Source organism: Streptopelia decaocto, assembly GCF_964273445.1.
Source record: "Streptopelia decaocto genome assembly, chromosome: 4".
NCBI classification, from domain to species: Eukaryota; Metazoa; Chordata; class Aves; order Columbiformes; family Columbidae; genus Streptopelia; species Streptopelia decaocto.
Window position 1 is genome coordinate 54,140,219 of NC_138658.1, and position 15,918 is coordinate 54,156,136.

The following is a 15,918-nucleotide window of genomic DNA, read 5'->3' on the forward strand; positions in this document are numbered from 1 at the left end:
TAGGAAACCAAACTAAAAGCAAATGTTCTGTCTACAACCGCTGAAATTTTCAGGCAACACTATAAACCAACCCAAACGGCTTTCACAGATACACTGAAAATGGTGCAAAATGGGAACTGCAGCAAGAATATCCTGTGCACAGAACTGGCTTAAATTCTTTTTTACATATGTTTCTCTAACACAAACTGGTTGTAGATGAAAGCATTAGAATTAGTAAACACTAGCAAAACCATAGATATGGGGAAAAATACATGTTTTTCTCCTCGCTACTATGTTTCCAGTGAACACCACTTTGTTTAGCACAAAACAAAGTAACTGACATCAACATTTTAAATCTGAATTCATTCAACCTTTGAAGATCCCTTCCAACCCAAACTATTCTGTGATCCTATGAATTAAGGAAGCTATCAAGCATCTTTATTTGACAGTCAGGATTATTTCGTGATAGAAGATATACAGCAATACACAGCACAACCAGGAATCTTAAAGAACTTACAGCCCCAAAGGTCAGTAAGACTGAGGTGAGAGAAAAGACATATCAAAGATTTCTGTAGCCTGGAAACCACTGTGGGGGGGCAGACTTATATTGGAAGTTACAACGTACTAACTCTAAGACTGTTCATACAGAGTGATATTGCAGAGTAACTACCACCAGGTACACTCAGACCTTGTCTTAGAATCAATTACAGACATCTCACTAAACTGTTCAAGTTTAGGACACAGCTAATGAATTCTGAAATATTGCTTGAATTAATGTTCAAATATAAAAATATATTTTATATTTATTTGAATACATTTCCATCGTTAAATCTCCGGTAAAGTAATTGCAATATTTTAATGCGTGCCTGGGTGAAATGAGCCAGATACAACACACTGCATCTGAGGTATGCTCCAGGTATTTTTTGCGTGATATGCACTGTACCTTCAAGGTCTGTGAACTGCTGCTAAGGCACCCACAAAAAGTTAAGAAAAACAAATCTGTTGCTAATAGGCTTAAATTTGCTGTACAAGTATCTGCACAGCTGTTGGAAAATTTTAAGAAGTGTACAAATCCAAAATGATGACCATTGCCTCAGGAATGTAGGAGAGTTAACAAACAGCAGCAATAGAGGAAATCTAGGAGACAAAAACAAGCAAAAGAATTCAAACCTCACTAACCTGGTAAACAATCACTCAAGCTAATGCTGGTTACAAACAATACCAGAGTGTGATGTGAACAGCGTTACAGCCGACCAGCTCCGATCCCTGAATCCCAGTGATCTGTTTGCACCTCAGATACAGCCTTCGTCAAAGATCTGGTACTTGGAATTTGCTTATTCCCGATGCCACCAAGCTCTACACTAATAACAAATGCTTACAGCAGCTCTTCTCTAAAGGAATCACATAATGATCTAACGCTGTCAAATGACAAAGACCCGATCTAAATGCTTCTCTACCTGTGCTATATGACATGACAAAGATTGAGGACAACTGATAAACACAAAGCAGTAAAGCTGCTGCTGTCACTTCATGCTTGTAGTGCTGGTAACTAAGCAATAAGTTACAGAAAGCAAAGAAGTAAGGTAATTCCACAGTTTCTACAACAAGTTTTTAATTTTTAAGTTTTTGGTTTTGTTTTTTCATATATACAATTTGTTTCTAATGAAGGTAACAGGGTTTTCATATGGAAAAAAGGTCCTTTGAAAACTACATAGATGATGGTGTTGGTTTGTTGCTTTTTGTTTTTTTCTCAAGTCAATAGATAAGAGCTATATTTTGGACTAATAAAAAAAGACCATTTAATTAAGTTCTTAACATAAGAAAAATTCCAGCTGTTAGGGAGACCTACATAGTTACCAAACTGCTTATACATTCTTAACAAAGGGAGTGAACGAAATACAGTTTAAGTACAGTCTCCCCATGAGACTAGCAATACAGATAATGCAAAGGAAGTTCTTACGTTACCATTAATTACATATTAAATTATACCAACACTGAACTAAAAATTTATCTAAAACATTTATTTTAAAGCATGGAAGTAAAGCACTAGCACAACTGCAAGACAATAAAAGAATTACAAATAACTCTAGACGCTATAGATGATTAAGCACACAAAGATACTTCCAATTTACAAAGTTCAAATCCTATGTGCATGTCCTGTAGTATACAACTCTGCCTGCAAAAAAAGCCCAAACCAAAAACCCCAATACTGTATCGACTTATCACATGCCCTAAATATGTATCTGCAGTTCTCCAGTTCTACAAAGCATAAATTAGTTTTGTCATATATAAAAAACTTCTCCTACAATAAGAATAAATTTTTAGTAATTTCAATCTACACATTTATCCCTTAAAATTACATGTTTTTTTCTACACTGATTGCCTTGCTATGGTGAGAATATCCTATTTGGGGTCATGCTGTGCATAAAAATTTCACATCACCAGTAGATGTTGCTAAAATGGAAGGTGATGTTACATCCATATCATACATATTACCCAGTGACACAGCTATCTGAAAATTCATACCTGAATATAACTTAAAATAGGACCTCTTCAGAGATATGTTATTTACAGCTATAGTTGTTGCAGTACAATAAGACTGCTGTTCCGAAGCACCAGTATGCAGGATTTCCTCTCCCTGTAATTCTGGTACTTTTGCCACTCAGTGATAAAAGCAAATACACTGTGTTGACTCCTAAACATTTTTACCCTCCCCCATTTTCTTGAATCTTCAAAGGTTATATAAACCATAAATAGTTAGTGTTTATATTATAGACTACTTCACCCTTGCACTAAATGAGTTCTCCTAGGGAATGTAAAACACTAAAACTGCTATAACTAGACTGATTTGTCCTTCATAGGCTTTATTAAAGAGTGGTACACTTTTAAACAGTCATACTTTCTGAACTGCTGTATCATCACAAAGTTACCTTAAAAGTGAGATAGCAAACATCATAAAATTTACTTGGAAGCACTACATGCACTATAAAACAGGGAAAAAAACTTTTAGTGAAGAATGGCTGGTTTATGCAGTAAAAGGAAATAAAATAAACTGATACTTAACAAGAAAGATTATTAACTTGCCTAATTTACAACAACTGGTAGACACCTTTCACTTAAGAACAAATTTTACAGTTTCATCTTGAGTAACTATATGTAAGATAAGAACATCAAAACATCTTTATAGACACAATAAAACATTTTTTTCTTTTTAAGCTAGATACACAGTTTAAGCCACCTGGATGGACAACTGCAATCACTTTAAGTCACAAAGTAGTTGGTTTTCCATAGATGAAGTATTTTTTTTCCTTCAAGCTGCATATGCACACACACACAAAAAATCTTTGTTTTACAGTCTAAGTATTTTTTACAGTTTAATCTTCCTCATCTGTAGAAACAAGTAGAAACATAAGAGTGACAAGAAGCTTATATTTTTATTGTTTTCTCCTAAGTGGTATGGGATTAATTCACAGCATAACTGAACAATCAGTGACCCTTCAAAACAGTTTAGAAAGCATTCTGTAACATTACCATGTAATAGTACCTTGTTCATAGCAGCATGTACCTGGCACATTATCTAAAACATGATTGCATCCACATTTGCTTTTTTTTTTGATGTGCATCCACATTGACTAAAGTTGCCTTTTAAAAAGGTCCTAGTAAACACACAGAGCCCTGGTTATAAATAATTTTCTGTTTCTGATGCACAGCAGCTGCTAGCTTGCTGAATCATTTTAATGTAGAATAAGCGCTAGCCTATGTATGCATGCTATCCGTGAACATGAAATGAAAATACATTTCTCACAATAGGAAAGTAATAATTAACCTGCAGGAACTGCTGTCCGATTCATTTTCCTCTTCACTTGCTTTATCATCTGTTTCTTGTCTGTCAAGCCCATGTGCACCTCCACAGTCTTCTGCTGAGAATTCAAAGGCAGGGATTTCTGAGGCAGATGCCATTGGCCAAGGAGGTGAACTCTGCAAATCCTGTTGGCTGGACCTTCTGTAACCAACTGCTGTTAAAGGTAGGTTACCTGAATCTAAGAACTTTGTGCCACCAGTCGTTACATTTTGTCCTCTATTCCATAAGTCTCCTGGGTGGTTTTCAATTGCGGAGTTAGGGGTTGATGCCTGATGACCAAACCACCTCCATCTGATTTTTAAAATCTGCTTCACGTCAAACTCTTTACGAGAACCAGACATCCTTAGTGAAAGCCAGTGATCGTCTAGGCAACAGGGTAAGAAGCAGCACACATAAAAGAAGATTTGTGCACCCAACCAAGACAAGAGGAACACATGCTCTGCCTGTCTGTGGCAAGCAGATTTTCTACAGAAGGAGGGGATAAAGAATTGCATTCGCATAAAAAAGGCTTCTTTAACGGTGTGTCATTTGAATATAAACAAAAAGCAAGAGACAGTGAAAAAAACAGATAAAAAGAGGTCACCTCAATCAGAAAAAATGCTAATCAGTTTATTCTAAAAGCTCCAAGGCTGTTTCTGTTGCTCTCCTCTGACCATTATCTTTCAAAAATACCGAACAGTATTCATTAAAGCCCTTTCAAGAGATGAATACCACCCCCTTTTCTTAAACCACAAATGACAGAGAAGCAATTCCTGCCCTGTATCTTAGACTCTGCTTCTTATTCTGTTAACTCTTGCCACTACAGAGGAAAAAAAAAAAATCTTTCTGTTCTGCTAAAGAATAAATTTACAGAAAAGACTTAAAACCAATCCAAAGATAAATGATTATGCTGAGGAGAAGCTGAACTGTAAATAATTCTTTTCCTCATTATAGGACATGCACTAACTTAAAAAGGACAAGAGCAGCCTGGAAAGCTCAAGAGACTAGTACTGGGTTATTCAGCCTTTCATCTCGATGTGCTTTGATTCAAGTCTAGGTCTGCAGAAAACGAACATTTCTAACTAAAATGGGATAATTGTTTCCATTCACTTACACATCACTAGAAGCAAAAGCAGGAAAAAGCTAACTGGTTACTATCCAAGACACCAGACACACACCCTGCAAAATAGACAACAAAAGACGACTTCTCAAAAGGCTTCTTTCTAATCACATACAATGGGCTGTTCCAGATTAGATTAAAAATACTGTGATGGACCAATGAGAAAGAGGGATGCATACTTTTGAGACAGAATTCCCTCTAGGTATGCAATTTATGTAATTATTAAAATAGCCAACAGAAGTTTTTACTTAATGAGGAAAAGAAGCCAAAAGGACAAAATACACAATGGCCAATTTACATTTCCTATGAAAAACAGCCTATTTCCTGATGACATATGGAGCTGGTTGGGTATAAAGTGCTAAGACTCATTCCGATCACATGCAAATAGTAATAACAATTTCAGAACAACAAAGAGGCACTGAATTTTATCAGTCCTCGATAAATGGATCTATGTTTTCAACCTTCACAGTTCAGTTAGTCTGTTCAACTCTCCAATACATACATAACAAATTTATAAGTGCTTCTTTTCTACTTACAGTTTTCATCAAAATTGAAAGTCACTGCCTCTCAGATGAACATTATGAGCTACAAAATATGCAATCTTGTAATTAGGATACCTGCATTGTTCTTTAAAATAGGTTATATGCAGAGCCCATATGAAAACTTAAACAGTGCCCAGTTTTGCCACCCAGAAAACAAACGCTCCATTCCATACTCAATGCCAGGGGTAAATAATGCTATTTGCTTGAGAAGCACAAGGCTGAAAGGGCAAGTTTTAACCTGGAAAGCTCACCCATCTTTGTTCAGAACACAGTTGTTTATGACAGTGCTTCTCACAAATGCTAGCAAAGCTCATTTTTACAGAGCCAGCATTCCAGCTGTTGTCTACAGAGAGGTGCTGCATGTTGGAATGCAGACCTTGCCAGCACCCTGGCCTGCCAGAACCTGTATCACCAACAACATGGTCAGAAAACAGCTGGAGACACTTGGAAGGTGACATGATTCAGTAGGTAAACATATAAAGTTTTTACCATCTTTCCTGGGGATTTCATCTAAATACAGACAAATAAAAGGGAAATATTTAAGAAGGATAATATTTTACAATATCAGCATAAAAATTGTACAGATGTTTAACCAAAATGAAATGACATGTAGACCCTACTCACCTCATACATGTGCAGCTAGTTCTTAAAATTTAAATGCAGTGTTAAAACACCATCATTTGTGGAACTGCAAGTTGGGTGAAACTACAGTACAGTTTAAAAAGTAATAACAAAACAGCATCTTTTTATTTATCCTCTCCTTACATTTTTTGTCAGTGTCAGGTGTTCATCAATGGTGAAAAAGCAGGACAAGCAACTGGTGTATTTGTTAACATTCATCACTGCAGTAGGATTTTAATTACCCATTAAACTGCAGAAAGTAAGCTTTAAATACCTTTATTTCTGCTGGTATGGTAAATCCATTATACATAAGGACTGACCTGGATTCTTTTTCTTGTATAACAGACTCATTTAAAATTCAAACTGTCCCAGTACAAGTCTACCAAGAAAATGGCAGATTTGCCGATTCTAGTGCTTTTTCAGCACTTTCTTATGACTTACTGGGAAATACGGCCTAATTACTGCTTTTCGTCAGCTTTGAAGCTATAGGCTCAAACGGAGATCTGAAAACAAAACCTTAAGAGACCAAAACAGAAAACTGTTTTTTATTTTCTTTCATTTTTATAGATTATACGTACTCTTGCTCCCCTATAGACTCTCCCAAGTTACAGTTCTAGGACAGACTGCATAAATATCTAAAATAGTTCTGTTTCATATAAATAAGGTACAAGTTTGTAAAACAAAGGACCAGATGAGACAAGTTCCACTTAATTCTTCAGTTTAAATTGACAACGTTGCTGAGAAATAACTGAGAGCCTCTTCTTGTTCTGGACAATCTTTATTACTATGAATAATGTATGCTTTTATCAGGTCCCCTGCTGAAGTTAACAGACTTCTGAGGAGATCCCAATGATGAAGTGTTAGGACTTTCACTTACTAGGCTCACCCAAACCGCATCTTTGACATTTTGGCTGGTGACTGGTGCTAACAAAGCCAAATGTCCACCCCGAGCCTATGGCCTCCCATCACACATCTTTCTGATGCACTAACCCACTTCCTGCCAAAAAGGTGAGCTGAACGGTACCATCTTGGTCACACACAGCATATACAGACTTTGTAAGGATTCCAAAATATTTTTTTCATTTACTAAGGCAAAACTTTTTGTTTAATGAAAAACCAAGAGTGCTTAAACCCCATTTATTTCCTGACCTTTGTCATTGTTGCAGCTGAATAACCGTTTTCTATTTTGTGATGAATCGTAACATTTTAAACACAGGTACACTGTCCTCATGGAGAACACAGTTCTGTTCACATTAACAAGGTTGCGTAAGCTTACTGTGGAGATAATGTTGAGAACTTTGATTTTGACTGATCAGACTGATATTCCTAAGAGTGGAGCACCTCAGCAACGAAGTACACAACTTCTCTCATATGAGCAGCTCCTCGAAGTAACAATATATTCCTACAGATTGCAGTGGGGGACAATTTTCCAGATTCTGCCTTCTGAACAAAAGGAAGCCATTTAAATGCATACCGCATGTTAAATCTGCAACTGTGGAAAGAGGTAACACCAAGAACATGGCACAACAGTTTTATAAATTGCTCTTCTCAACATCTTCAGAACAGTTTATTTCCACACAGATAAAAATATTCTTTTACTAGCCAAAAACTTCTGACATTCTTTGTTTATTCTTGTTTATTCATATGAGTGTTAAAGGAAGATTGCAACCCAGCATAACTAGTTAGAATTTAGACAACATTTTAACTCCTAAGATACTTCTACTTTGTTTTGAGGAAGATATACTCTAAATGTTATTAAGCGCAGCACTGGGAAATACAGAAAAAATATTATTTAAATAATAAGGTCCAAGTGCTTTTATTCGTTATGACTTTTCCTTTTTCACTAGGAAGTCAGCTAAATTTTCAGATAAACAAATACGTTTATGGAATACTTTTCTAAGGCACTTTTAAGATTCGATTCTCAACACAACTTTGCATGGTAACATTTTCCTGTCACTGCTATGGTTTGGCTTCAAAAAACTATCACCACCCAACTTCAGGGCATCTCAGATACAATATTTTCAAGTTATTTAGTCTGTCACACTGATTTAAAATTATCCATTTTTAAACTGAAGATCTAGGGGCATAAAGGCTCAGCTAGTCCTTAAAAGGATCATGAATATTTTCTAAGTGCCAGTTAAAAATGAAAATGTCAAAATAATTAGATAAAGTCTTTGTCTTGACTGTAAGAGTTGTTTCTCTCTTGAAAAAATACAGCTTAATGAAAGCATTAAATATAAAAAGATATTTTAGACATAACTAGACTCATTAAAATGTGATAAAGTAATATATTATTGCCAATGATTAGCGATCCTGGTTATGTATTCTAAACCACAGGAAAGGTTCACTGACCGTAAGATATTCATCAATTAATCAAACGCATACTTACAGCATAAAAAGGCATTCAAAATTTAACACTTTTTAAAAGGGATTTTTAAACTTTAAAATATTAATTTGAGGCATTAAAATAACTTTTCAAAGAAAACTGTGACAGACAAATCCGAAACTGCAATTCTGCTTAGAACTACACCTATGTTAAAAGCAATGTTAAATGTTTACTTCCTTTTTTGTTCCCTGTTCCTGCGTTCCATCCCCAAAATTACAGAAATAGCTCAACAAAGACTTCAAGAAGATAGATAGCTATGTTTGTGCTCTGTGTTCTATAAAACAATAATCACTTCCTATCCCAGTGTTTTTAATATGCGCAAACACTTCTGGCTCATGGTTATGTGAAAAGTCCTTTACAGGAGCAACAGCTTAATTCATCCAAGAGAGAGGAACACACCCCACAGTTGCTGACTGTATGCACTTAAATTCATTGTTCTGACTGGCAGAAATGAGCTGCAGCCAAATTACTGGCACCACACTGCAACTTTCTGCCACTTTGCATTGCACATTTCCCTCAGGAGTTGCAAGCCATATGTTCAGAAGCACTGACTTGAGAGCACTCAGCTCAGCAGCAGCACAAGAAAACCCATACAGAACAACAGCCTGGTTTGCTGTTTATTTTATTCAGATGAGGCAGGGGGAGGCACAAAGATTTCCATATGCAATTGAAGAGTACACTGGTAGATCCTACATGTTTTTAGCTCAAGCATCATACTGGTTCACAGAGAACAGTTGTGATGAGCAGCAACAGGCAATAACTAGAACACAAGAGGTTCCACCTAAACATACGGACACACTTTTTCAGTGTGAGGATGACTGAGTACAGGTTGCCCAGGAAAGCTGTAGAGTTTACACCCTTGGAGACAGTCAAAAGCTGTCTGGACATGGTGCTTGACAACCTGCTTTGGGTCACCCTGCCCAAGCAGGGGAGGTTGGACCAGGTGACCTCTAGAGGTGATGCCTTCCAGTCTCAGGCATTCTGCGATTGTGTGAACTGTTGATCTCTTTGTAAGGTAGCAAAAGAGAAATCAAGTATCTAATTGACCATCATCTACTTATTCCATGGACTTGCGGATTTAAACTTAAACTAGACCTTAGAGGACTTACACTGACTTTACAGGAACGGCTGCTGTTACAAGTAAAGACTTATTTTAATTAATAACAATCTGCGTTTATCATACAAGTAATATGAAAGCAACATAACCTATCAAATGAGCATCTTAATTCTACTTGTGCACTCACATCAATTAAGTGCATTTATGCCATCAGAGCCTTAAAATTAACAGCTGGATAGAAATCGACCATTTTGGTAAGCTAAATTAGGCAGATAAAAAAAGAAAACATTTTGATCTACTGCCAGTCCATGGTTATGATCCTTACAAGCACAGAAGATATCTGCCAACCATGATAACTAGATGTAGAGGAGGAGAGGAATTTAACACGTCAGTTCCACCCTACTGAATGGAAATTTTGCTCCATAACAGGTTATTCTCATCCTCCTGCTAAATGAAATAGCCCTTTCATCTTTTATACATATAAACAAAAGTAATAAGTGCCTTACTTTTTAAAGAAATACTTTAGAAGCATTTTGTTAGAACATTATCAAAAGGATACTGTATGTGCACACGCTTCCCCCCCTCCCGTGTGTGGTATTAAGATTTTCTGTGCCAACTGTAAATATATATTATTTACTTCAATATAACAGTATGGTGCAGAGTAACATTTCCTCAATTCAGTTTGCCAGTGATGATCGTTCTTTATACAATTCACTGAACACAGATGAAGCAATGACTACGCAAGAAATGCCACACAAAGAAATTATCTCAATTTCTTATGAAATATATGTACTATAGGAAAGGTTTTTAAAAGAGCATTTAAGTGTTCATGTTCCAAATAAGGACTTGTGAGATGAATCATCACCAATCACTACTAAAAATCCCGTTTATGATTAGATGCACTAGTAGCTGACAGCTATACATTACTAGAAAGTATTATCATCTTGTAGAGCAGAACACTCAGCTCTTTAATCTTATTTCTCCGTAGGAAGCGATATTTACAGCAATAACTATAAATTTGAAATTAAGCACTGAAATCACAGATCAATACCAGAGAGCAGGATTCACACTCAAACAGTCCCAGAGATGTTTAAATTGGATCATACATATATTTGTTTATAAACACACAATAAAATGCCTTGTATTACTTGCTGTAATTACAAGCATTGTATCTTGATGATAGGTTTTTCATGTTACAATAAGCTTCACAAAGTCGTAAAAGCAACATGATTAAATTAGAGATGTTAATTAAAGGGTTCAATTGATTCTGCAAGTGATTTTGCTCAAGGAAGCATTATTAGGAAAAAAAAAAAAACACATGCAGAACAATTCACAGTACATTTAATTATCTCCTTCACTCTAAAATAAAACTAGCCTTTTGCCTTGAGTCAATGTTGCTTACAATAATAAGTATCTGAGGCACATAAGCAAAAATATCCTTTAATTCTGTATTTGGATACTATTAAATCTCACATTAAACTATGTATCAAGTCACCAAATATTGCTAAATATAATCAGTAAACTGGTTTCTTAAGTTCTCCATTCTGTCTCTGCAGCTTCATGCAGAAGTAACCTCAGGTTCCTCACTAATACTTATTTTACAAACTCTTCTAACAATACCTCCAGTTCTCCTGCATGCTTCATCTCACATCGTCTCCCTCACCCACATGCACGCACATCCCAGCACAGGCAAGACAAACAAATCCTTTGTCGCGTTCAGACCCAGAAGCAGACTGGCTCATCAGCTGGCAGGTCGAGCAGTATTACTTATTTGGCAGGCCTACCCATATATTTTCAAAATCTTTCAGGAATTTAAACACAATAAAGGCTCTATTCTGCCAGAGTTTGACCAAAATTGGCAAGTAGTCACAAAGGTTATTAGGGAGGAACTGATAAGCCAAAAGACATAAATCCAGCTCATCTGGGGAACCCTTCCACAGTTGTGTAAAACTGAAATGACCTTGAAAAAGACAGCAGCAATTGTAAAAGTCTAGACCATCTATTAAACTTTTACATCGTTAAAGTACTTGCAGAGTTAACTATTCTGCTATCCTATTAGCTGTACTGATCCCCACTTTAGCTGCCTCAACCCATTTTTACGGGAATCCTACAACATTTCCTGTTCTGCACAGAATGAGCAGCAGACAACAGCCATGGAAACCAACCCCCAGGAGGAACGCAGGACAACGACCCAAACTGTGGTCCTGAGGCCAATATCACAGCAGCATACTCAAAACAGAGAAAACTCTTGAACCCAGATGGCTAAACTGTCAGAAGGAGAAGGTATAATTGAGGAAAAAAAACTTCCACTATTTGCTCAGCCGGTGGTTTTTTTTCTTTTTCTCCTATCAACTCTGTGTAACTCTCAAGGGAAATACAAAACTAACATGTTGTACTACTGCATGCAGACCTCATCAGATTTAGATGGTCTGCAATCATTTGCCTATCTATCTATCTATCTATCTATCTATCTATCTATCCTCCCCATTAGCTCAAAGTTTTAAGAATTCCTAATTCAGCTTTTAATGTTTCTAAAAATTATTCTCATTCATTGAGCTTGTAAAGCTTTCAAACAATAATGTTTGAATATTTACTAAAACAATCACTTAATGTGTTTTAAGTACAATTGCTCTTTGGACAAAACATCAGTGGATTTCTTATGCGAAGGTGCAATTTAAATTTGTAGTTGTTAATTAAAAAAAAGTCCAAGAAGTCAGAGGAAGTACAAAATAGTTCTACTACTTATCACTTGATCTGCCTGCATTTTTATAAACTCATAGATTAATTTTAGTTAATTACTTTTATTTCCTTGGAAAATACTTCTAACTCTAAAATGCTATGGTTCTTCGTGAAGAACTTGCCAAGCCTTATTACATTATGATAGCATCATTAAATGCTCTGCTTTCTTAATGCCTTAATTATAGTTTGAAGGCACAAGCTTGTGATTACATTTACATCCAAAATAGCATTTCTCTTACTGCATGTAAAAGGGCAAGACTTAAACTTTGATTTCATCTTTGGCAAGGACCAAGTGTTCCTTTAATATTCAAAGGTACTTCTTTTTAGAATATTAGAATATATTTTGGAATATCCACCAAACAAATGCATATGGATATAATAAGTAAAGCACTCTACATTGTTTATTCATCTGAAAAGCAACTACCAGGCTAATGGCTTATTTGTGCAAAAGTCAACATAAAATGTCTATGCTGGTAACATGTAAAAACTTGCTTTCAAATAATCCAACCACCAAAACCACTGACAAAAACCTTGTCTTCCCATGAGCTTCTCCTTTGTCTCCTCAAACACAGTACTTGTAAACATTTAATTAAGTTGGAAATGCAGCCATATTACTATTTGCATTCTTTACTGTTCAGATTAGTAAATCTTTCTTGTCTTATTGCAAACTATGAATGTATATCATATTACATAGCCTGGTGCTATGGGTATTTCTTCTGTTCTACAGGTTACTTCAGTGTGATGCTGACAAGTTTTGTTGGCTCTGAAATCAAGGCTACAGTAAGCATAAGAATGGTGTGTGCCTTTTTTTTTTTTTTTAAATAATGAATGATACTATTTCCACACAAATCAACTCAAATCCTTACCAGACAGATTACATCATCACCATCATGCCAATATAGCCCATATCAAAATGTAATCAGTATTTCCTCTTAGCGCTTCAAAAAATATTGGAGAAAGCAAGGGAGGTGGAAGATACATCAGAAAAAAATACAAGCATTTAAAAAATAACCTAAAAGAGGTTTGAAATAAGGTAATTATTTGCTTTTCTCGGTTCTGAATAGCTATGATTGCACAACAGCTCAGCATACTTTGAAAAAAAAAATTTAAGAGCAAGATGGTATAAAGACCTGACCACAGGTTTTTCTTTCCTCTCTCCTCCTTCACTGCCCTTTCCCTTTCATTAATAACGTACAGCAAAAATGAATATAGAAGTGCCAGAAAAAGGAGTTCTTAGAAAATAAAACTGCGTATACATCAATAAGCTGCAAGTTCTTCCTATTCAAAGTCAATATTAAAAATGTAATGTGTAAACAGTTGTTGCAGTTGCAAATATAGCCACCACAAGGAGCATGGAGCATGACAGGGCTAAAAAAAAGTAAGTAGATCACACTACCACACTCCCACTTAATCTGAAAAAATTATGTGAATCATGGAGGGAAGAATAGGAAATACATTCTGCTCCATCTAAGTCCGGCTTTTAAGATACACTGTCTATTAATTAAACTGATTTAAAAAGATGAGAAGAGAGAACGTGAGGGGAAACCAGCAGGAAGCAGAGCAGAAACTGTTTAAAAATATAAAAAAAATCCACTCAATTGAAAATTTAAAACTGCAAAGTTGAATTATTTTTTATGTTTTGAGTTTAGTTTTTCACAATACTGTCTTTTTTATTTCTTTCTCAGTAATTGTAATTAATATGGCATTTCAGAAGAAAAACATACCTCAGACACCAGTTAGTAAAGAAAGTGTTTCCTGCAGAGCCTCTCTTCTTACAGGTTTAAGTTTTAATCAGAACTGAGATTAGAGAAGAGAGATTTCTTTTTAACCAAATACAGAATACTGTAATCACAAAATCAAAGAGTGATGAAGAAATAGTCATGGTTCTGGCCTCATAACATCCAGCGTTTCACAAAATTAATTAACTTCTCATTTAATGTTGTTCTTTCCAATGCTACTAGTGTAATGCTTTGCCAAGGTGAGAATTGCTTTATTGTTGGAGACAGAAAGCCTCCCCAGCCAAACAAAAAGCCTTCAATTGCAAGCCGCAAGAAATAATTAAGGAAAGACTATCAAAAACAGGTCTGAAAACATGAAATTGTCCACAGCACTCTTGTTAGTTACTTAGGCTTTCATTCTTTTCAGGTAAGACATTCTGCTCCTCCTCTCCCTCATATAAAATGCAGTAAGTGTAGGCATGAGAACCACCTTACATTTTCAAGATGTTTTTCAAAGTTTAAAAGGCTGTAATTATGCAAAACATTCGGGCAAGCTGTGGCTTTTTGAAACTGTAAGGGGTGACATTTCTCAAAATTAAAAAGGTATTTATCCTTAGAATATATCTGAAAAGATGTCAAGAATAATGAATATACTCTTTCAAGAAAAAAATAAATCCACCACTACTGACTGTATAATAAAGGGCCATATGAGTTTTCACAAAATAAAAGTAGAATGTTTATTTAAGTAGCAATTTCTTGAATTGGAAAGCAATACAAATTTTAAGCAGGTTAATTAAATTATTTTAAAGTTTTAATAAAATAAAACTATTTTCAATAGAGTCAATACAACACATATCAGCTATTTTGACAAAAGTATCAGCTAAGGCAATGGGACAAGATCCCAACGCATTTTCAAAGACATGAAGTCAGTACTCTACCTTAAATTTCACTGTTTTACAAAAACATCTTGTACAATTTTATAAACAGGTTTCCATTAATTCTGAAAAAAAAAGGATGGATGCCCTTGAAAGAACACAAGTGATTGATCAAAAATTGTTCTTCAAATTATATCCTGTTGTTAAGGAAGACACCAGGAATTTTAACATCAGTTGCGCTTAGAATTGCCACAGGAGGTAATTAATTGGCAAAGTATTCCTCTGAAGAGATTGAAATCAACACCTCTCTCGACTTTACATAAATTAGTCCTCTGGAAAAATACTAGCATAGTCCACAAGACATAATTATTAATCAGCAGCCATGCTTGATAATTAGTCATTCTACCATGCAGTAAGATGGGAATAAGGATTTTTCCTGTAGTGATCCACCTTTTCAGTTCCTTCTCTTTGGAGTACATTTTGGTATTTGATTCAAATTCTTTTTAATTTCCGTGACCAGCAGAGAAAAAGGCACAGGCCAAGTCTAAAAATTCTGACAACCTGGAGGAGGTCATCTACTTTGGTAACTGGAGCTACCATATTTCTGCAAAACAGTGAAAACAAAAGGTCTGTTCTCAAAGTAATTTCTGGGGAACTTTAGTAGTTCTAATGATTTCTAAAGTTCAGGAAAGTGTTGATGTCACCTATGGTGGAAGATACCACCAAGGATATAGATTGACCGAGGAGGGAAAGAAATGGAAAAAGGCAAAAAAAAAAGGAAAAGAGGAAAAAACCCTGCCTAAAGGTCAATCCTTTATGACCAGAAATTAAATAAAGCCTATTATTTCTGAGAAAACTTGGCAGTCAAGTAGGACTGGTTTCCCCAATTGCTTGATGCCATACATATGTGACTCAATTATGATAATTTTCAGATTATCATTGCCCCTGGGTTAACAGGTTGTTTGGGAAAGGTTTCTAAACAAAGGAGAAGATAAATAAAATGGTGTCAGTATCTCTGTAGACAAAGCTTAATCTCAAGG

The 15,918-nt window shown here is 35.6% G+C and overlaps 1 protein-coding gene across 5 annotated transcripts in view; it reads right to left on the reverse strand.

The window, feature by feature from the left end:
* The window catches only part of KLHL5 (kelch like family member 5), a 59,735-nt gene that overhangs the window by 37,561 nt on the left and 6,256 nt on the right, over positions 1–15,918 (reverse strand). For 2 of the 5 annotated variants that reach the window (XM_082051843.1, XM_082051842.1), the window contains exon 3: positions 3,806–4,205. The exons of 2 other annotated variants lie outside the window; for them this stretch is intronic. In XM_082051843.1, coding sequence (XP_081907969.1) covers positions 3,806–4,182 — 377 coding nt within the window. In that variant the 5' untranslated portion in view covers positions 4,183–4,205. The remainder of the gene's footprint in view (positions 1–3,805; positions 4,206–15,918) is intronic. One more of the 5 variants, XM_082051846.1, reaches the window with a different exon arrangement.